This window comes from Neovison vison, chromosome 7 (genome assembly GCF_020171115.1).
Source record: "Neovison vison isolate M4711 chromosome 7, ASM_NN_V1, whole genome shotgun sequence".
Classification (NCBI taxonomy): domain Eukaryota; kingdom Metazoa; phylum Chordata; class Mammalia; order Carnivora; family Mustelidae; genus Neogale; species Neogale vison.
The window spans coordinates 1886648-1909812 of record NC_058097.1 but is presented as its reverse complement, the minus strand read 5'-3'; the positions used below and the strand labels follow the sequence as shown (position 1 = coordinate 1909812).

Sequence of the window (23165 nt, the reverse complement as noted above, 5' to 3'; positions counted from 1 at the left end):
TGGTGGATGCAAAGGGCCCTTCCTGGCGGACCCAACCACACCGTGTGACCGTGACAGCAGGAGTGAAGCTTCCATCCCCGATCCAGGCCATCTGATCCAGGGCCTTTGGTGGGAAGTGCTCGTGAGCCCCGGCTCAGTACTAAGGGGCTTCTGGAACGACCCTCGGGCTCAATGCAGACCCATGAGGCGACCCATCTCAGAACCCCCTGAGACTCCAGACGGCCCCTGGGTGACTTACGACCGGCACGGGTCCCAAAAACGGGGGAGAAGCCACACTGTCCCCCTCCCCTTTTCCATAAAGCCCCACCCCTGCGGCGGACGGCCTCTCCTCAGCACTCTGGCCCCTGGGTTCCGCCTCCGGTGAAGTCTTTTGCCTCCCGGGGCCACCTGAAGGTCACCCCCATGGGGCCCCCATCCGATTAAAAACCCACTGGGAGCCACAGAGCCCGCGGGGAGGAAGGGGCGTCTGGCATCACACGCACTTCTCCAGCTCCAGCTGTGTCTTGAGCTTCTTCTTCGCGCCCGTTGTGAGGGACTCAAATTTATTCAGATCTTCCTCCGTGAGGCTCAGAAACTTCCAGAGAAGAAACACATCACAAAGTTATTGAGACTCAATTAGGACTTGAAAACAAAGAACCACCTGACATATTAATAACTACACCCTGCCAACAGCGTATGCAAACAGACCAACTCTAACTGGGTAAGGAAAGCCTTGGGGGTCAGGCGTCTGGGGGCTCAGTCGTGATACATCTGCTTCGGCTCAGGTCATGAGGCAGGGATCGAGTCCTGCTTCGGGCTCCCTGCTCAGGGGAGCCTGCTTCTCCCTCTCCTGCTCCCCCTGCTTGTGTTTGATCTCTCTCCTGCTCACCCTCTCTGTGAAATGCATAAATAAAATGTTGAGGAGAAAAAAAAAGCCATGGGAACACCACAACAGTCCACTGCTAAAGACATGGTGCCCCTTGTTCAAAATACGCAACGCTCACTTTGCATATGAGGCTCAGAGGCCTTGTCCCCTGGGCCCTCCGCACGCGGCCTGGAGAAGACAGGGCAGCGGGAAGGGCCGCGCTGTGCGGGGGACTAAAGAAAATGTCTCGCAGTTCCCGCATCCGTGGGGGTGCACCTCTGCTGTCCAGGGACCCACCCCCTCCGGTGCGAGCCATTTATCCTCTGTAAACAGGGGAGACCCAACAGCTCTTGCGTGTGAAAATCACCCTCATTTCAGGGGCAAAGCAACTTGGCTGGGAAGCGAGTGGTCGGGAAACGCTGGAGCCACCAGGACTGAACGGGCGACTGACCCGCGCGTCTTCTACGAAGCAAACAGAACACTCTGGCTCTCACCACAGCTCACCACGCGCTTTGTGGTTTTACGGCTAACATTCAACTCCCACATTCCATTAAAGCAGTATCTGTTGTTTTCTTAGGATTTACGAATCTTAAGCCAAGAGTATCACAAATGTACTTAGAAGTTGCCTATTTTGTTCTAAAAGCTTGACTTCCAGGTTCAACTGCAGATTTTCGGACAAAGATTTTCACAGAGATAGAAGCACCCAGGGACTGTGTCCAGCAGGGGCATCAGAGCTCAAACAGGGCCATGGGTCAAAATCTGTTTGCTCAGTGACGCCAAGACTTCAGAAATTCCAGAATTTTCTTTAACAACAAAAAAATGCTCATTAGAACTCTGCTGTAAAAAATAATTTCCAGGGCGCCTGGTAGCTCAGTGGGTTAAGCGCCGGCTCTTGATTTTAGCACAGGTGATCTCCAAGTCCTTGGATCGGCCCCAGGGCAGGTCCCGCGCTCAGCAGGGAGTCTGTCTCCCTCTGCCCCTCCCCCTGCCCCCATCTCTTAACAACAACAAAAAAATCTTTGTAGGACTGCTTCAAAGACATATAAAACTCGTCTATTCCTTGGAGCTGTGTGATCGTCAATCAGTTGATCACCAACGGCAACTTCCCTGGAGACCAGCACCTGGGTGCCGGGTACAGCAGGCCCTCCGGGCACCACGCTCCCGCACGTGCACGACCCAGGCAGAGGGCACCTAACAGGGCGCGTGTGCCCGGAGCTCGCCAAGTCTACGGGAACGGCTGCCGGAGACACAGCGGCCTTCCTATCACGCAGAGTACCTATCACATGAAGACCCCAGCCTATCTTACAAAAAACCAAAAACAGAGCTGTTCACAACCCATCCGGCTGGAGTCCTCGCCTCAGCAGCAAGAGGAGCAAGCAAGGGTTCCAATGCACACCCAGTGCCACCCCCAGCCCCGGTGGCATGCAGGACTCGGGGCACACAAATAGGCACTGAATACCAGGCGGCGGGAATTCCCCATCAGGGACAGTGCAGACGCCGCCTCTGTAGCCCACGCACTCACCCACATACCTTCTCCATGGTAAGCTGCTTGAAGACGGGATAGTACTTGTGCAGGCGCAGCTTCCGAAGCCAGTCCAGGATCCCGTTCTGCTCCTGGGTCTGAGGGGGCTGCAGCCCGGAGGGCATCAGGATGGCAGGCGAGGAGTCCATCTGGGCCCGGTAGGCCAGCGCCGAGCCCGCACCCCCCGTGTGGGAGCAGTGGGGCAAGGCGGCCGCGCTGGCCACGTGCTGCAGGTGGTGCTGCGTGCCGCTCTGAGACGAGGGGACACCGGCCACGCCGCACACAGGCCTGTGGGGACAGCAGACAGGTTGTCTTCCCAGGACCGCAGCCTCCCCCACATGGGCGGGCAGTAGGCCGGAGCGGGCTCCCCGTGCTGGGCCGTACCCAAGGCCACGCCCACTGCGGCACCTTTGTCCTTTCCTGCCACTGCCCCCAACACCACCCCCTGGAGGTGTGCATGTGTTTGTATGTGGGGACGTGTGCGGCTGTGTCACCGCCAGACTCCGGACCGAGCTGCTTGGTCTCTGTTACTCTGTCTGAGCAGGATGCTGAGAATCCCAGCTGCACCGGACTCCTGACCCTTTAACGTTAGCACAAGCGCGCGTCCCAGCAGCGGACTGGAAGGGGCGCCCGGCGTCCTGCCTTCTGCCCTTGGCCCTTCCAGCTCAGACCGCACACCCCCATGTTCACAGTGTACTCGGGAGACCGCAGGCCGCAGTGAGGAGAAAAGGCAGCCCTCTGGAAGCCCCCGTGTTCACAAAGAGTGCGTGCGCGCGCGTCACTGTCTGCGAGACTGGCCCACAGCAACGGCAGCCTGTCACCTGAGCACCGCCACTGTCACCGTCAGGCCTCCTGCTGACGGAGGACCCCCTGGAGCAGTGGCTCTGCCACCTCATGGGCACAATCGCTCCCTGGGACCCTATAAAAATGAAGAGTCTCTGAAATTCTGGTTTCCTAGGGTGTGCAGGGCCCGGAAATTGGCTTTTGCAATAAGAGTCCCGGGGACTTCCAACTCCGGGGGCTCAGAGAACCACTTTCTTTACACAGAGAAATCATCAACTGGAGTGGCCGTCCCACTGCCCTCAGGACAGTATCAAGACTAAGAGCAAGGACGGCCTCACTGCACAAACAATCATCGCCACGCAGTGACAAGCCGTCTCTCTGCGGACCGAGACGTGCTGCTGCCACAGGCGCCTCACCTTCCAGACGCGCCCAGCACGGTGCCCACTTTAGAGAGGGAAGGGGTGCCGGCACCTGCAAGTCGAGATAAACGCCATCAGCATGCAGGGGATAAAGAGGTTTTCATCTTCACGTCACCGCGTCGCAAACTCACTTGGACTTTGAAGCTGTTGGGTGGGAGACGAAGAGCTGAAGAATTTCCTGACCTGCTCGTTTTTTAACACGTGAGGAGGTAATGAAGCCAAATACCTAAAAATGAAACAAAGGGGTTTGTGGGCATTAGAATCGCTGTTACCGAAAACGAACCAGGGCCCGAGTCTGACTTCAGCTACGGGACGCCGCCCAGGAGAGCGCAGTGACCGGGAGCCCCGGGGTCCTCCCTGCTCCCATCCCCGACGCGCACCGCACGGCAGCCGGGGGCGGCTGGCAAGAGGGCAGAGTCGGGCCCGTGGCCGTGTCCCGTGGCGTGTGCCGCCAGGCTGCACCTGCCTGCGTCACCGGGGCCGGGACGCGGGGCCCAGACCCAGGAAGCAGGCCGGCCCCTCTGCCTGCTGCCCCGTCCACAGTGTGCTCCACGGCCAGGAGGCACGGGCTTAGGGGACTCCACCGGGCCCCACTGCAGTCCCGCAGCAGCCTCAAGTCTCCAGCGTGGAACAGAGACAGTGACTGCACTCGACTCCGACGGTCAGGACCACAGGGAGCAGGAGTGTGCCGGGCAGCTCCACCAGGCTCTCCTGAGCGAGGGAAACCCCCAGGGACACCTCCGGGACCCAGACTGCTGGCATGACCAGGCAGCTCAGGTGCGTAGCCCCGCTCCGGCCCCGCCCCACGTCACCCCACGGGCAGGTGCAGGTGGCCTCACCTCAGGTCCGCTTCCAGATCCACGTGGTTTCGCTCGACGTAAAAGGAATCCGGGCCGGCTAAGCAAGGAGTGAACTTGTCCAGGTTGTCCTCGGGGTGTAGCTGGGGTAACTGAAACAGATGGAAAAGCAAGGGACGTCGTCAAAATTCACCTGACACGGGCCTCTTCCGGTTGAGACGGCAGGCGCCAAGGTACGGACACCTGCAGGACGCTACAACCCGCCCTGCTCTCAGCCGTCCGGGGCTCCACCTCCACTGAGGGCGTGGAAAGCCACAAAAGAACATCACGCCCACCACGGCATCAGTAAAAACCTCCGCAGACGACTCGACCGTACCTATCCGTGGGCCCACGGACACGCCGCCGCAAGGCCCCCACGTGAGCGGAACTCCGAGGGGGACCTGCCCCGCCACGGAGAGACAAGCCCATGACCCTGTCTGCTGTGGCGCAACACGAGGAGGAGGTGCGGCCAAGCCAGCAGGCAAAGAGGTCAGAAGACGGACACTTCCCACCGGCTGAGCGTGGCCAGACGTCGGTCGGCCAAGAGCCCCAGATGCAGGGGAGTGTGCCCTCCTTCCCAGGCTCACTTCCACAGGAGACTGGAGAGAGCCTCCAAGGCAGCAGGGGTGGCGGCTGGCTGCTCCTGGGAGCCTGACCTACGCCTTCCCTGGAGCCTTCTCTAAATGCAAGACGGAAGCCCGTAAGCCGGGGAGGAACAGGACCGCTCCTGCTCCCAGAGCCCAAGCAAACCCTCCATTTTTGGAGATGAGGCAGAAGGTCTCCTGTCCTGCCTCTGTGAGGCGGGGGGTGGAGAGAGTCCTCCCGGCACCAGGCCATGGGCAAAGATGCCCTGCTTCTGGGGGAAGGAACAAGCCGGCCCGCTGGCCCCGAAGAAAGGGCAAAAGCCCTCTTGGGCTGAGGGTACGGCATCAGTACGAAGAGGAGGCCAGCTGCTGCTGGCGAAGAAAGGGGCAGAGAAGCCCAAGCGCCCTGTGCCCGGGACTGAGCCTGGACCAGGAGGATGGAGAGCGTCTCAGCCCCGGCACCGGACTGTCACGAGGCAGTAAGCGACCGCCGTCTCCCCACAGAACAAGGAGAGCCCCTCCAGGCCACGGACACAAAACAGCTGAGGGCCAAGGTGAGGCCGCACCCCCAAGAGGAACTTCTGACACTGCAGGCCCTTCTCCCCAGGCTCAAGGTACCCGCTGCCGTCAACCAGAGGAAGCCGAAACCTCCAAGGGCCGGGGGTGGGGGTGTGTGTGGACATAACTGCGGCAGCGACAAAACCCAGCCCAGCCCCGACGCTGACCAGACCGAATCGAGAACCCACTGGGGGCTGGGAAAGGTGGCAGCACGCCCTCTTCCGGACGGATGTACCCTTTGCCCCCGTCTCTATGTTTTCTAAACATGATGTCGAATCCATCAAAAATTACACGATTCAGAAAAAAATAAGGGGGAATGAAAAGTATTGTGACGAAAATCACCAGAGCCCGGCTCAGAGAGAACTGCCTGCGGGAACCACCAGGCCGGGAGGGTCAGCGACCGCGACTCACGTACTAAAGGGTTCTGTGAAAAACGGACAACACGCAGGACCACGAATGGAAACCTCAGCAGAGAGAGGAAACTTTACTGAACGATGTGCCAAATGGAAAACCGAGGAGCAACAGAAACCACGGTCCCAGAGATGAGGAACTCAGCACGCAACAGGCCAGGAGCCCGGGCAGAGCTGTGGGCTGGACGTCAGGGAGCCCGAGAGCAGGGCAGTGGAAATCGTCTGACCAGAACACACAGCGGAAAGAACCAGAAAAACGAAAGGGCACCGAGAGCTGTGAACAACATCAAAGGTGCAAAGAGCTCAAGTCCCAGGACGAGAGGCGGAGGGAAGAGGCATCTGAAGAGACAACGGGAAGAATTCTCCAAAACGGACAAGAGACACGGAACCAGATTCTCAGGAAGCTCAGAGAGGGCAAAGCCAGGGGAGCAGGACGCACCGTCAGAGCCCCGTGGGCTCGGCGTTCCCGCCAGCGCCAGCGCAGCCCGGAGCCGTGGACGCTCCACAGGTGGAGAGGCGAGCGGGCGCGCAGGGAGGACACCCCACGTTCTCGGTGTCACAGAGGGAACCGCGAGTGCCAGCGCGGGGTCAGTCACTCCAGAGAGCGCGGTGACAGGCCAGAGGACAGGCGACAGCCAACGAGTCCTGCCCAAGCTCTCGAGGCACGGTCTGCCCACCGGACCCCCCACTGGACGGCGTCCTGACCCTAGCGCAGAGACGGACACTTGCTTTGGGGACACTTTCAGCACGTCAGCCTGTGAGACACAGAGGACTGACACAGACGCTGAAGACGCGGTTCACCGCGACAGCCCGGCCAGCGGGCAGCAGACACGGTGAGCCGTGGAGGTGCCACGCACGTGCCTGTGCGGGGAGGCTGGGGTCTGCATCTACCGCGCAGCGGAAGCTTGCGCTTGGATGGCACTTGCAGAAGCGACCCGAGGACGAATCGTACGGACAAGAGATGGCGCCGGGACCAGACTCTGCCCGTCTCCGCAGGGTAACCGAGGCCGACCGCCCTCAGCCGCCTGCACCGGCCTCAGCATCCTGCCGCTTCTCGTCGGCAACAACGGCAAGGGGCACAGACCGCGGCATCGAGGACCCTGTCCGGGCAGTCACGCACGCATCGCCCGCTCTGTCGGCTGGGGGAGGCCATCCGGTCACTGCGGTATTACACAGCCTTTGGGGTTTCCAGAGGAGCCCTGAACCACCTTACCTTTGAAATAAATTCAGTCACTTCAGAGGGAGATTTGGTTACTGATGTTACTGAAGAATCAGACCACAAGACCTTAAAAACAAACAAACAAACAAACCTTAAAAACAGACGCCATGTACGTCCCTCACAACACACCTGTGCGGAGTCTTCGCGGGCACAGGTGCCGTGAGCGTGCGAGCCCCACGCGGGGAGCACCTGCTGAACGGGGTCGCTCCTCAGCCCCCGACGCATGAGAAAAAAGTTCACGCCACTCTAGCCTTTGCCGGCGTCACTTCCCGTTCTGTGCAATCAGGCCAACAGCCCCGAGCGGAGCCTGGCCCCCGGAGGTGCGCACAGTCACTGACAATCACGACGGCTTGTGCGTGCCGGGCGCACCGTCCTCAACGGCACCTCCTCGCAGCTGAAGATGAGACGAGGCCCCCGCCCTCGGGAACCCAACAGAACAGGGGGCCGGAGGGTGGTCAGCGCTCGGGGAGCAGCGGGGGGGCCAGGGGAGGGGGGGCCGGGAGGGAGCAGTGGGAAGGGCTCAGCAAACAGCTCTGGGTGCCCGAGACCCGAGCCGCACACGGCCGCATGTCCACACTGCATGTGGCGGGCGGGCAGCCTCGTGTCATCGCCGTGTCCCGGCCCGTCCCCCAGGTGGCCTGCAGGCGTCCTGGGGGAAGGTCTCCTCCCTCTGGCTTCCCGGTGCTTCTCCAGTGTTTCCTGACCACCGCGGGGCGCTGGGGACCGTGGGGGAGGAGGGAGAGCAGCAGAGACTCGGGTGCAGGGTGGGAGCTGGGCGGGCAATAGGGAATCCGGCAAGGGGTGAGCAGGGGCGCGGGGGGAGGGCCACAAGAAGGGTGAGGCCATGAAGCAGGAACTTGGCCCTCAGATCCTGAAGCTGCAGGAGGGTTTCAAGTCAGGAAGTCAAACGACCAAAAAGAAAACGCTGTCTTCCCAGCGATGCAGCTGACGCGGCGTGCTGGTCTGGAAGACCCCCCGCGCCCGCCCCCGCCTGCGCCTTCTGACCAGCAGCTCACCGCGGCTGCCGCCGGACCGCTCGTCCCCTTCCCCTGCCGAAGCCCACACGGCCCTTCCGTCCCCACAGCGGGTGCAGCATAGAACAACCGCGAAGAGGGCCGTCTCCTCGGACTCTGGGGACTCACAGACTGGGGAGAAAGGGGCGCAGCGCCCGGGCTCCCTGACGAGGCAGGCGCCCGCACTCCTCGCCGCCCGGAGGGACCTGCACCAAGCTGCAGACCCCCACCTGCTTGTGTGGGGCAAGCTGCCACCCAATGAACCACCAGCACATCTGAAGACAGAGGCGGAAACTCCGTGGCCCTCCCATGTCGGCCCCAAAGCACAGGCGACATCCTGGTTGGTCCCACTGCAGAACGTGCTGCAGGACCCCCTTTCCCGGTGACTCTCACACCAAGAGCAAACCCGGTTCTCTCGCTGTCCACATTCACAGGGCACGGATGCGGCGTGAAGCCCAACATACGACATCCAATGCCCCAGCGACACGCGCAGCACTGACACATCGGGTCACGCGGACAGACACGCCTCCTCCCCAACGACGACGTGCTTCCCGCAGGCACCGATGCCACGGGCCATCAGCTCCTGACACTTTACGTGTCCCCCCCAGAGGTGCGGGAGCTCCAGTCCAGGGCAGACAGAGAGCACGGGCTCACTTCCGGGCCGCCCGCGGCACCGCCGGGCCCCGCAGTGGACGCAGGCTTCCTTCACGCTCACCCTCAGCCTCACCGCCAGGCCAGGCCCCCACCCCAGAGGGGGGCACAGGCCCCAGGGGGGGCAGGGAACTCAGAGCCACATGCTGCCCACACGGCCCGTCACCGCCAGGCAGCACCAAACGGAGGCTACCCCGTTACGTTATATGCCACCGAGGAAACACTGGCCAGACGCATGACAGCACTGTGCTCTCCTGTCCCTTGTACCCGTTCCAAGAGCTACACAGCCTCACTAAGCCGGACCATAAATGCTCTAAATATACCCCCAAATCAAAACGTACCCCAGACACACACCCAGGACTGCAGCACGCTACATCTCAGTCCTCTGACTCACTGGTCAGCTCCATCCCCCACGTCCCTGCTGGCACCCGACTCGGGCATGCGGAGCCGCACAGGGAGAAGCCCAGCCAGAGGCCCGGCCCACGGCTCCTGCTGCACCTCGGCCATGAGCCGGCAGCCCAGCGCCTGATCACCCAGCACAGGCCGCGGAGAGCTCAAAGCAGCCAGGCAGAAACACAGACGCTGTGTGGAGAAGAAAACCGTTTTAGAAAACTCAAAGCTATCGTTCATATTCTCAGGGGTCTAAGAGAAGAAAACCATCCCCAAGAACAGGATGCTACGAGGAAAGAATTGTCAGAGAACAAGTATTCTTTGAAATCAAAACCAGAACAGGAGTGAAAAATCCCACTGACGAAGGGGGGCGATGACAGAGTCCTCCATCAAGTAGATCAGAACATCAAAGGAAAAGAAAACAGAGAAAGAAATCAAACAAAGACCAGGCGTGAGACCCAGTATGCAGAGAGCAGGAGTCCCAAAGCAAGGACAAGAGAGACACAGAGCAGAGGAAATCAAACAGGAGGATTCAAATCGGGACCCCTCGATTCCGGATGTGAGCTTTCAGGTTAAAAGGGCCCACCGAGTCCCAGCACCGCGACGGAGTCAGACCTGCAGCCAAGTGCGGGTGAGCGGCACGCAAACACCCAGGACCGAGGAGACCAGCACGAGTGCCCGAGCTCAGGATCGTAGGCGGGAAGTCGGCAGAGCTCTCGGCCCCGAGCAAGAGCGGCGCCCAGCTCCGCCGGTGCTCCCGGTCACACCTGGGGAGGGCGAGGTAGCAGGCACATGCAGACAGGGAAGGCCTCAGAGGCGGACCCTCCCCAGTGCCCTTTCCAAGCAGCTACCAGAAAGAGGATGACAGAAGACCTGAGAACAGAGGATGGTGCCCGTAAGGAGGGGCGGGTCAGATGGGTGGGATGAGAGGCAGATCTGGGGCTCACCAAGGACCATCGGGGCACGCGGCAGCGAACCACAGCTCTGAGACGGAGCCAACAGGGCTCCGGGCCTGTCAGAGCACAAGGTGGGGGATTTGCAGATCATCATAGGACTTTTGGAGCGAAGTCCTTTCTAAGTACTTGTTCCCAAGCAAGAAACAAACCGGCAAACACAAAGAGACGACTGGAGGGAAAGCCCGAACGCGCACCGTGCGGCTCCGGGATCAGCAACTCTCCCACAGCACACGGACACCAGAGCCACACCACAGAGCCACCGGACTGCGCGTCCCGACACTCGCCGGCTGCTCAAGGCCACGTTCGCAGGATTACCGGGCTCTGAACTCTGCGAGAACAGCTGATGAAAAGGACTCCTCTCTGCTAATGGCAGTAAGATATTCAGAGCACGGAAGATTATCTTGAAAAGAAAAAATAAATCTTTCAAGGAAAAGACAGAGCACTAAAGGAAACATGAATGCCTGGGCTCTTAGGAAAGAATGCTTCTCCTCAGCCGGGTTCTACAGTTCTTTCTACGCTGCTGACATTCTGCAGTCTAGGAGGCGCCTTAAGGGTTTGCACTCATCTTCTGGTATTTTCCCTCTCTGTCCTTCACTTTGAACGAGAAATCTTTTTATTAAAGTTTTTTTTTTTAAGTTTCCATTTTTTCAACAGTGAATATGGGAAAACAGGTAAAACGTGGACATTCCCCCACGCATGTCTGAACGCGCGGACTTTGCGTTTGCAGCACTGGCTCCTGCACGCTGAGATCTGACCCCTCAGGAGCCAAGAAGGAGCAGCTCCAATGCCAGTGAAAACCCACCAACCCACGGAAGCGAGCTGGAAGCACGGACGCCCGTGTGTGGGACCCGCCGGCGTCCCAGAGCATCTCCCTTCCGCTACAAGAGAAGCCTCTCATTTGTATCCTGGAAAACACTGGTCCATAAGGAGGAGAACTAGAGATAAACGGGACCGAGGAAGGTGGGCAGAGGCCACCAGGCCCCCTGGAGCCTGGGAAGCCAGCAGGCAAGGTGTCTCTGAGTCTCCCTCTGCAGCCAGACGGCCGTCCCACCGCGGCCCAGAATGGCGTTTGATGGCTCCGGTCCTGGAAGGGTAGCTGTCTATTTCCACGTAGAAAAGACACCTTCCTTAAAGGACAACTTATATAATGTTCATTTGTTAGGATTCTGTGGACAAAAGGAAAGGCTTAATCCTCAGGTAACTATTTTTTTAAAATTTTACTGATTGGTAACAGACCATAAACCACACCCACCTAAAGGGCATAAAGTGCTAAGTCTAGGCCTGTGTCTGTGTCCAGGAAACCACCACGCCCATCAATGCCACAATCGTGTCCCACACCCCCAGGAAGCCACTGTGTGCCTTCTGTCGCTGGACATAGTCTGCATTTCCTAGTTTTATGTAAATGGGCCCACACCATACATTTTTTGGGCAAAAGGTCCGGTTTTTCACACAGTGTCTGTAATCATCGGAGTTTTCTCCACACTGCTCATGTAACACTGGCTCAGAGCTCTCCGCTCCGGGCGGTCCCTCCACAGTATTTCTGGAACCGCCGCGCTGATCCGTTCTCCTGAGGACGGCCACTCAGGGTGGTCCACATCCAAGTGGTGTGAACGGTCACACACAAGTCTCTGTGTGACCCAGTGCGTTCCTCTCCTGTGCATCAGTACCTGCTGGTGGAACTAATGGGACATACTTTAGGGAAACGTTTAGCTTTTTATAAAACTCCCAGACAGCTCTGCAACGAGGCCGCAGGCCAGAGCACAGGCGCTGGCCACTGGAGAGGGCCCAGCTTGACCATGCGCACCCCTGCCAGCAGCCCGCTGGCCCGGGGTCCCCAGCTCGGCCATCCCACAGGCACGCTGCGGTGTCCCCCTGTGCCTCTCACGGTCATCCTGCTACTGGCGAGGGGGGCCCAAGATCCGCTCGGGTGGGACGGCACCCTCTGAACACTCTCTGCTAAGGTGTTGTTCAAATCTTCGGCTCATTTTTTACCCGGTTGCTCTCTCACTACCGAGGGGTCAGAGTTCTTCGTTTGGGATGAAAATTGTCGAGCACAAAACGTGCAAATACCTCCCAGACTGCACCCTGCTTGGCCATGTCCCGGCCTTTAGAGGAGCAAGTCTCACACTTGATCAAAGCTCGCGTGTTCCTGTTGCCTTTCGTGGGTCAGGCTCTCAGTACTGGAGCAAAGGGATCTCTGCCTGGCCACAGTCTTGCGTGCTTTCTTCCAGAACTTTCATCATCTTGGGTTGCACATTTCGCACTATGATCAGTTCTGACTTAGTTTTCTACATGAGGTGAGAGGTCTGGTCAAGGGTTCCGGAGCCATTTGTTGAAAAGACTGTCCTTCCTTCCCTGAACCGCGTGCACATCAGTCGGCCACTGACCTGCGGGTCTAACTCTGGACTCTCTCCGACCCGCTCACAGGTGGCCCATGCTCACGGCGACCCGACACACCAGGGTCCCCGGAGTCTGATGGTGAGTCTCCAAGACAGGCAATGGGCAGCCTCCAACTTAATCCTTCTTCTCAAAATTGTTTCGACTGCTCTCTCGTTCCTTCCGCACGTATTTTAGGGCTAGCTTGTTCATTTCTAAGACAGAAAAATCCTACTGGGGCTTATTTTTGAGGGGAGTCATTTCAGACGACAGCAGGCAGGGGAGAAGGGCGGGCTTGCCGCTGTGCTCTCTCCGGAGCGTGGCGCTGGCAGCACTTGGCGGGCCGCCCGCACTTACACTCCCGAAGGTGCACAGCCTCGAGGAGTCTCCAGGAGTCCCCAGCGTGACCCGTGTACGACAGCCACAAGCAGCTCCCCATCAGCCCCGCACAAACCAAGCACGCAGTTTCAGCTGCGTAAATGAACAGTGTTACTACTGTAATAACAAAGTAACAATCTTTTTAACGCTGATCCTATCTTTCCTTTGTGCCTGGAGTTACCATTCAACAAACACAGTTTGGGCTGGGAATCTCAGTACTCCAAAGGGCACCTGGGTGGCTCAGTCGGTTGAGCGTCCGACTCTTGATTTCAGCTCAGGCCACCATCTCAGCGGCGGAGTCCCAGGCCTGGCTCCGTGCTGAGCGCGCGGTCTGCTTGACATTCCCTCTCTCTCTCCCTCTGCCCCTCCTCCCACTCATTTGCTCTCTCAAATAAATAAGCAAAATCTTTTTAAAAAGTACCCCCAAAAGAAAAAAAGTTTGGACTTCTAGAGGAGAGAAGAATTCTCACTTTCCTAAATATGAGAATACTTCTGTCAGTTATCGTTTCAAGAAAAGTAAGATCTGCGGATAACCGAACCTTTGGCTTTAAGTCTCAGAACACGCTGGCTCACCTGCCGGGCCAGAAGGGTCTTCAACCACACACCTCCCCCCGGGTGACGGCGTTGACACCAGGCCACACTCCTGAGTCTGGCGCTGCAAGCTCAGGGCTCCAGGCTCCTTTTGCCGAGGACTCAGGGCACCATGTCCCCGTTCTCATCGGCCTGCTGTCTCCCCATTCCTGACCACAACTCCATCTCCTCCTAAGAGGCACGAGAGACCACAAGAGACCAAGCGTCTATCCTGCCAAAGCTCACATCTTCAAAGAGAAGCTACAGGCAGTCACATTGGCCACAGTCACCACATCTCACATTGTACAAGCCCAGACTGTGGGCCCACAGATGGGGCCGGGTCAAAGCCGGGCACGACCAGACGGGCTGAGTGGGGCCCAGCCCCCAGAACGGCTCAGGCCTGTGGAGGTGATGACCGCGAGGGGAGGCCCGGACAGGAGATGCAGAGCGTGGTGGAGGGGACCAATATGCTCGGGGTCCCGGATACCCACAAGGCTCCCACCCCTATGAGGCCTTGAAGATATCAGGAATCCAAGGTTCTCTAGGTGCTGAGACCTGAAACTTGGTCCCAAGTTTCGACAGCCTGCAAGCTTTCCCATACATTCTGAAGACACATGCATGGTGAACAAGGGCTTCTCACGACGCGGTCCCCCTCAGGAAGCAAATGAAGAGGTTATCCTTTCGGTGGCAAAAGTACTTGAAGTATTTTCATGCAGCCATACATTTGGAAAGTCAGTGAACCACACACGGGATCGGACCACGGACACTAGATACGAACCAGAAGCTGATTCCTGAGAACCCTCCCTGGGAGCGCAGGAAGCAGTGCTCCTTATTACTCAGGGTTCGGGCAGGCGCACAGTCAAAGGACAGCCTCACGCCACGGGACGGCCGTGGAACAGAACCCCGGAGGATGGTCAGCCAGGATACATTTCCTAGCTTCCTCCGCAGCTAAGCAGAATCAAGAAACTAAGTTTTGGTCAACAAAACACAAGTGGAAATGTCTAGTGGCCGCTTTTCTCTCTCTTAAAAGAATAAGTAGTTTTCCCTCCTCTTCATCCTGTGTCTTGCTATCTGGAATTCAAACGTGAAGACCAGCGCCCTGGCTGCTCCCCTGGACCGTGAGGCTGAGGGCGCACACCCCAGGGGTGTCAAAGTACTCGACGGCGGGGAGCCCGGGCCCCCAAGGACCCCATGGAGCCTAGCTCCCGGCCCCCTGTGAGGCCGACGAGCCACAGTTCCTGAGGACCTCCAATCCAAAATCACAGTGTGTCTCAATTGTCACACAATGTCTTTGCGTCAGCCAACTCTGGTGACCAGTCAGCGGCAGCTGAACACACGAGTCCAGACGACCCTCAGCACACAGATCAATCTAAGTGTCCGCTCAGAGCAAATGTTTCCTTCCTGCCCCATAGAGGAGAAGAGGGAAAAAAAAACTTGGCATCTTACCTCAAAGGAACATTCAACATTTCTGTCATTTTTTTTGTGTGATAATCCCTTCAGGTCTATCTTTTCGACACTCACTGTAAAAGAAGAAAACAGCAACAACAACAAACAAGGTTATAAAAATGAAATCAAACCCTGAAGTACACATTAGTTAGCATTTGACATTTTAGCAATTTTCGAAACGAGGCTTCGGACTCCGGAGCCGCTGGCTCTCCTCTGCCGAGTGCTCGCTGGGGGCGGCTGGAGAGGGAAGCAGACGGTCATCACCTGCAGGAATGGGGGTGGCAGGGACAACGGGCTGAGCATCAAAACAAATCACAGAGAAGGAAGAGCAGGGTCCTTGGAAAGAAGCAGGAGGTGACAGCATCGCTGCGGCACAGACCCCGGCGATGAGGGCAGACCAGGGGATCTGCTCCGACTTCGCCAAAACTCACACTCTGGGCTGTGGGCAGTGACGGTGCCGGACACCGGCGCCCGCACAGCGTCTCGGGGGAGCTTCCTGTCCCCAGCGATGGCGTCACTGTCCCATGACCATGCAGGCAGCCCGCAAGGCAGTGGCGGCAGGGGGCACTGGTGCCGGCGGACACGAACCACCGCCGGCATGGACCCGGCCGCCTCTGCAGCCCCTCAGAACTTCTCGGAGCGTGCGATTAAGTTCTCCGGCACTTAGATCGGGGTGAAAGCACAAACACCCGCTGAACGGAGAACAGCCCCTTACAAAGGTGGTGCGGGCTCCCAGCTGCCCAGCCACACTGAGGTGTGCACGTAATGACAACGTCTCACGTGCTAAGGGAACGGATTCCCGACGCGTCGACACTGTCTGTGGACGTGGGCAGTCTAGTAACTCCGTGCGGCCACGGAGGACAGCCCACCACAGACCAGGCGCTTCAGAACGTGCGTGTGACACACGTCCTGCTCCATGTCCGTGCTCCCGGTCCCAGACAACCCTGGGCCACGGACTACGGAGAGTCCCACAGAACTTCCAAATCTAACTGTCCAAGCACCCAGCAGGACCCCTGAAACCATGAAGCTCCACGTCCTGCAGACAGCTGGTGTCCTGGCCTGCCAGGCCAGCGTCTCCCAAGGTCTTCCCCGAGAATGCCGGCGCTCTAAGGCGTTCAAGGACACGCCTAGAAAGCCTCACGGTCAAGCAGCTCAGAGGCAAAATCCCAAGACTTCCTGGGAGACTGGGCACAACGAAATCCTAGAGGCTCCTGCAGTCCTGAAGACACAAGTCTGTTCCTATTCACAAGTCCCCAGGTTTTGGGCCACAGAACTCTTCATTCCCTACCGTACACAACTCCCAGCACGACAGACAGCTCTGGGCAACGCGCTCTGGAAGGTTCCAACCCTGCCATGCCCAACACGCAGCTGCTAACCACACGTGACTCTTCACGCGTGTAGTAACTACAACCGAACAGAACTAAAATCTAATTCTCAGGCTGTGCCTCTCTCAGCCTAAGTGCTCACAGCCAGATGTGGCCAGATGTGGCCAGTGGCCGCCGTGCTGCACAGCAGACATGAAACATTCCATCACCAGCGAGACTGCCCCTGGACGGCGCAGGCGAAGCGGCGCTGGCAGACGGGAGGCTGCCCTGGGCCTGTCTGTGTACACGGCTCTGCTGGCGCACAACCACACCATTTGTTTACGTATCAGTGGCTGCCGTCCGCCCGCGACAGCAGAGCCCGGCTGCTGTGCCAGAAACCCCGTGCCTCCCAAAGCCAAAAATATTCACTATCTGGACCTGTGCGGAAAAATGTGCAATCTTTGTCTAAAACCAACAGTTGTTTGCTCACCGACATGTCCTATCAGATTCCCACTGTGCACAAGGTCAAATTCCAGGGGCTGGGAACAGAGCGGCGACCGGGACAGACGGGTCCTTGCACGCACAGAGGCTACTGGCTGTTTTGGAGAAGACCCTTTACCTGCTAAACTCTTCTCTCCTAGGCCTCCCTAACTCTGTAAAGTCGCATCGGGGTCAATATGCATCTTGGGAGATACAAGAACCCACTCGGTTTTAAGTATTTTAAGCTTAAAATAGCACCTTACAGGAAGGAATTACTCTTAAGAAAAAAAAAAAAAAGGTGTTTATTTCCTTTCTGGAAAAACAAAGAACACACATTTCGAGGTTGCACACCTCCCTGTTTTCACTCAGTGAAACCACTCGCTGTTCCTGTCTGGCTTCCTCCATCAGACTGTCAGCAAATAAATAGCTTTTATGTTTTCCCAGTCCGTATTTTTTAAAAACTGACCCACAGTGACATCACTCTAATCCAGATCTTCCCCCTTTTTTTTAACAACAGAATATATGAAGTCAATGAACACAGAAAAATGTCATCAGCATTTTCCCTGCCACGAGACAGCGATGTGAACCTAAATGTCCCAGGACTGGGTAATATTAGGATTTATGAAAAAAAAGTCAAGCGAGAAAACCCCAACTGGACTGAAGGCGGAAATGACTCATCTCTGGACAGGAGAGCATGGAAAGCAGATGAACGCATTCAGCCGTCTGCAAGGAACCCAGGCGTCTGGAACTCCACAGCTCCAGTCTGGGAGGCCTGGCCAGGACAGTGACCAAAGCGAGCCACACCATGGGCCGGCGCCACCACCCCACCTGTGGGCTGTGTGTATGGCTCGGGTGCCAGGCACCGCGGGGGGCTCTGCTCTTCCGCCTGCAGGGGATTTGTCCCTGTGGAGGCACGTGTGGTCACACGGGCCCTGCAGTGCATGCGGGGGCAAGAGTGGCTAATGTGGGGTGGGGCTATGGAGCCTTTCATTAGGCTTCAAAGATGGCGAAGCCGCTTCTCAATTCTGGAGCTCACGTTAAAGACCACGATTTCAAGAACAAAAACATGGGGGCACCTGGGTGGCTCAGTGGGTTAAAGCCTGTGCCTTTGGCTCAGGTCGTAATCTCAGGGTCCTGGGATCGAGCCCCGCATCGGTCTCTCTGCTCAGCAGGGAGCCTGCTTCCCCCCCTCTCTCTGCCTGCCTCTCTGCCTACCTGTGATCTCTGTCAAATAAATAAAATCTTAAAAAAAAAAAAAAAGAACAAAAACATGAAAGAGCTTATAATATTAATTAAGAAATTACAAAGCATATGTGTGACATGGCCAGAGTCATTTAAAATACAAAACAAAGTTGAAAAAGAAGTTATCAAAGCTGACAAGAATCACTGTGCTTGGTGGTGGAAGTACGAGTAGTTTATCCCAAATTCCCATCATGCAGTTTCATGATTTTAAAGGGCACTTGTTCCCATCTGCACGCAAACATCTGCCCACGACCCACTTCTCTCCTGAAGGACAGTGACCCCTGCCTCACGCTGCGCCGGTCAGTCCCTCAGAGTCATCTAACTGGCACGAGAAGTCTCATGATTTTCTGAAGAGTGCAAGCGGTCACGGCTAGGTATGGGGGGCCAGAAATCGATCCATAGGGAAGGGATGGGATTCGCACCGCGCACGAAGACTCCCCGAGAGAAGGGCTACAGCCAGAGGCACACTGGGAAGGTGGAGCAGGCAGGAGGGGCTCCTGTGTGGGGCAAGCAGGCGAGGGTCTGGACTGCACGCAGGCACGTCTTTCAAGGACTGATGGGGCCCAGGCAAGGGCACCCGAGTCCAGGCCGGCCTGCTCGCTCCTGCTGAACTGAGAGAGCAAAGCGGGATGGGCAGTCTCCTTTTAAGACCGTTTGTTTCAACTTTCATTCTTCTCTCATTCAAGGCACACGTGAGCAATCCACCTCCCGTCCTGCAAGTCAGACCGCACGGCCTTCAATAAAACATCTAATTCCACCCAACTACCACTTTTATAATTGGATCAATACCTAATTTCAAAAACCAGTGTGCTGATGTAATTGGAAAAGGCAGGAGGGAGTTTGCGTGGGAAGGAAGTACACGGGCATTGCTCGAGCGGTCCAAGCCAGGGGTTCGAAACCTCCTGAAACAGGACTGGGCATCTGAACGGGGGAGGGGGCTGGTAAAAAGTCGCAGATGGTTTGGGGCTGAGCCAGACCCAAAGGCCTCTCAGCCAGCAGCGACAAAACCAGGACCAGAAACACTCTTGTGACTACAGTCCTGGGAGTTCCCAGTCCAAACTGCTCTAAGGGTCACCCTCACGCCAAGCATCTTCAAGTGATTTATGAGACCTGTGCGGTCACTGACATGTTCATCTCAGACACCTACAGACAACAGTTCCAATGTGTTCCAAGAACGAGTCACTCCTCTGAAACCTCTTCCCTTTCTACCCTCAACTCTTCTGGAAAAAACAGAGTTGCTGGCACTTTCCTGCCCTGCATCCTTTACTTGGTTTCGATCAAGTAGATCTTCTGTCGAACAGTTGAATTTCGATGTGCCCCACAAAGGAAGCCACTTCAAAACTTACCCAGACGACGCTACAAGCCATCACAGTCAGGACTGCAGGAGAAGATGCAACACCAGCCCCCGCACAAACTCTACCTTCTCCCGAGTCTTACACAGAAGGATTCAACGTCTTCTTACTTAAAGAAACGGAACCAGAATAACATTTAAGATGCTTCCTGCTTAGGGGCGCCAGGGTGGCTCAGTGGGTTAAGCCTCTGCCTTCAGCTCAGGTCACGATCCCAGAGCCCTGGGACTGCGCCCTGCACTGGGATCCTCGCTCAGCAGGAGCCGGCCTCGCCCGCTCCCTACGCCTGCCGCTCCCCCTGCTTGTGTGCTAATAAACACAGTCTTTTTTTTTTTTTTTAAGATTTTATTTATTTACTTGACAGAGATCGCAAGTAGGCAGAGAGAGAGGAAGTGAAGCAGGCTCCCCACTGAGCAGAGAGCTCAATGCGGGGCTCGATCCCAGGACCCTGAGATCATGACCTGAGCCGAAGGCAGAGGCTTAACCCCTTGAGCCACCCAGGCGCCCCTAATAAATACAGTCTTAAAAAAAAAGATGCTTCCTGCTTAAATTTTTAACTAAAATCTAGTTTTCATCTAAAAACTGTAAAAACTATATTCTTAAAAGTCTCAGCTAAGTAATAATGTTCCTCAAATACCGACGGGCGTCTCCCTTCCGTCTGGTTGTCCGGGTTAGTGGGGGTCATTTTCAGAAGCGGCTTTTCAGCTCCTGCTAAAACCGAGGCTCCGCTACTTGCCGATCAGACTGCGCTGCCTCCTCTCCGATACCTTCCTAGGACCCATCACCTTATATTTAAGATTTCCCTGATTTGTTTTTGACTTTTGTTACTCATCTAGCTACATTGCATTGATTGGCTTGTGAATTCTCCAAAAACATCAACAGGAACCCGAGTAGTGCATCGCGTGATCTGGAACACATGACGCTGACACAGGGCACGCGTCAAGCAGCACGACAGGAAACAAACACACGCATCTTCTGCTGGAAGGGTTAGTGATATGGCACTTGAACCTAAGGGCCCAAGGAGTTTTCACTTATTTAAATATTAGGGCAAACATTTTATTCAGCATTAGTATGTTCTAGGGACAGCACTAACCAAAAGTGACACCAAACTTAGAAAGTTCACAGCAGTGACATGTGAGCTGGACTTCAAAGGGAAGAGCCCATCCGGGCAGAGGGACGTGGTGATCCAGGCCCAGGTAGGACAGTGCAGGGCGTCTAAGGAAGTTTGTTCATAGCTAGAGCCACCAATGCAGAGGAGTGACAAGAGACCAGAGCAGGGACACAAGGACAGGATGAGGCCAGACCACAAACCCCACAGCAGGCCTCCTCCAGGCAGGTCGAGGTAAGCACGTGGGCTCTGCTGTCAGATGGGTTCTGTTAGAGACGAGACACCTTCCAGCTCAGGGACCTTGGGGAGTTACTGGATCCCTGAACAAAAGGAAGACTGGTCCCTACTTCACGGGCCTGTGTGACATCAACGAGGTGCACACACACACGGAGGGGCACCTCATGCTGTTCAGTGCGGGGACAGCAGCTGCCGCGGAGAGCCCTGTGACAAGCTTCCTATGTAAGGACAGTGTGGTCCAGCTGTAGTGCAGGTCCCTGCTAGGGGACGGAGCAGACAGGAGAACCCACAGGTGGCAGAGGGGCCGGAGGCCTGAATCAGGATGGCCTGAATCAGCGACGGCCTGCAGAGCCAGACCTGCCAGGGCTTTGAGGACGCGTCTGCTCGTGTGGGGCAGCGAGCTGGGGCAGCCCTGCAGGTGCGGCTCCCAACGCCTGAAGGTCGGCAACAATCGCATATACTGGAAACTACGGGAGGGATGGGTCCATTCTGGACACATGGACAGGAGCACCAGCGGGCCACCTTGATGGAAATATTCACAGGGATCTGGAGTCCCGGGCAAGGGACAGAGATCGCTCCGTCTCTGACAGATGGCTCCCATCTCAAAGCCATCAGCGGCACAGAAGACACTCGAACAGAGTGTGAGTGCGCGCCAGCGAGGAGCCCTCCCCTCACCGGCGTTTCGGCGCAGACAGAGGGGATGTCACAGGAAACGAGCAGACGAAGAGGCAGGAGAACCAGGATGTGCGTTACTAGGGGACCAACAGAGCACGCCACCCCAGCGCTTCTGGAGGTACGATGGTCCGTGGTTTCAAAGTGGAAAGAAACCAAGAGAAGACAGAGGGGTGGTGGTGGGGGGGAGAGTCAGCCAAGCGAAGACCGAGGCTGACCTGTCGTGACCTCTCATGAGCGCCGGAGAGAGAGGCCGCTGCAGTCGGGGTGCGGGGCTCACAGGTCACAGAGCACCACCTGCTGCCCCCAGAGCCGGGCAGCGGGCGCACAGCACGCACACGCAGGAGGGACACAACCGCTGCAGACAGGACAGGCAAGGGGCGCGGGCCGCTGCAGGGGACCTCTGCACGACGCGTCACGGCCGGCTGTGGGACAGCACCCCGTCTGCGGCCTGTACCCACTTCCAAGGTGTAAATACTCCCGCTGCGGCTGATTTCCAGCCATCCACAGATCATCAAGAGGCTAAAAGCCTTGACCTTGCTGGTGAGCACGCCCTGGCCTCGGTACAGCCCTGAGCACACGGCAAGTTCTTGTGCCCCTCATCAAGCGGTCCGCTGGGAGTTCAAGGTAAGGCCTGAAAAGGTACAGATGCGCATCTCTGGATGCTTCCCCGACGGAGACACGGACAGAGCTGCTCTCGGAAAGGAGCCGTTGTGGGATGGTCAGCTCCGCTGCTCCTCTCCAAGTCACCCTCTTCAGGGGACAAGAACTGTCACTCAAACAACTTTGTTCTGCACTTCAGATGAAACTCGTTGGCTGAGGAAGGCTGCAAACAAGCAGTCTTCAAAAAAGTAATGGTGCAAGAAAACAGCAAAAAAGGCTACAGGACAACTTACTTTAAAACAGACCAAAAAATGCAAAGTCTTAAAAAAAAAAAAAAAAAGCAAAGTCTTCATGAATGGAGAGACGGCTAAGGGAAGAAGCAGGTAAAATACAATGAAATCATGGGATCCGGATGACAGGGGTTCACTGTAAAATCCTCTGAACTCTACCATAGGTTTCAGAGTCTTAATAAAATGTTGAAAGAGCGAATGGATCAAGTTACCCAAACGCTTCCAGTGCAAACGCACCTCCGGTCTCCAGTGCCGCCCAGCAAGGCAGCCAACCACGTCGCGGAGCCGGGTTTTACTGCCACGCCTCTTACCAGAACCCCTACTCCAGTTCTCCGTGGTGGACAAGACCCGACGTTACCCTGTGTCTCAACGCTGCCGCACGACCAACACAAAACCACAGCGGCACCCAACAAAAAGCATTTATTTAGGGAAAAAAGTCCCAGCTTTAACTCCTCATATGATAAACACCTGCAGGTACAACCTACATACACAAAAGCTCCTAGGAATCCGTAAGTGCTAAGAATGACAGAGGTCTGGAGAGTGGTCTGCGGGTCATTACGCTTCCGGCCATACTCCGTCTCGCGGGGGTAATTCGGAAACATACCCCCTCCCACCCAAAAGCCAAGCTACAGGACCCCTCCCACCACTCCTTGCGCAGACAGCGTCACCGGAAGGGACTTCGACCCGGTCTTGCTCGTTACTGGCGTCCCCTGCGTGTCCGCGAGGTGGGCCGCGATACGTGGGTCTGGGGGAAGCTCTGCGCTCTCCGAGGGCAAGCAGTGCTGCCTGCTGGTCGAGGAGCTCAGGCCCACACCTGCTACTGAAGCCACATGCTGGGAACTACTGTCCTCGTCCCTCTACCCCCGTGCTTGAAAATCCGCACAATGAAGAGCGCAGGGAAGGGCGACCGCCCCCTTGAACGGCA

General features: G+C 56.9%; 1 protein-coding gene across 2 annotated transcripts in view; it reads right to left on the bottom strand.

Annotated features, from left to right (window-relative positions):
- ZCCHC14 (zinc finger CCHC-type containing 14) overlaps nucleotides 1–23165 on the bottom strand; it is a 53143-nt gene that overhangs the window by 6337 nt on the left and 23641 nt on the right. Inside the window, exons 3-9 of one of the 2 annotated variants that reach the window (XM_044255593.1) lie at nucleotides 14956–15029; nucleotides 7170–7241; nucleotides 4408–4517; nucleotides 3700–3794; nucleotides 3566–3620; nucleotides 2375–2654; nucleotides 483–574 (exon numbers count right to left, since the gene is read on the bottom strand). In XM_044255593.1, the coding sequence (XP_044111528.1) occupies nucleotides 483–574; nucleotides 2375–2654; nucleotides 3566–3620; nucleotides 3700–3794; nucleotides 4408–4517; nucleotides 7170–7241; nucleotides 14956–15029 (778 nt within the window). The remainder of the gene's footprint in view (nucleotides 1–482; nucleotides 575–2374; nucleotides 2655–3565; nucleotides 3621–3699; nucleotides 3795–4407; nucleotides 4518–7169; nucleotides 7242–14955; nucleotides 15030–23165) is intronic. The other variant, XM_044255594.1, reaches the window with a different exon arrangement.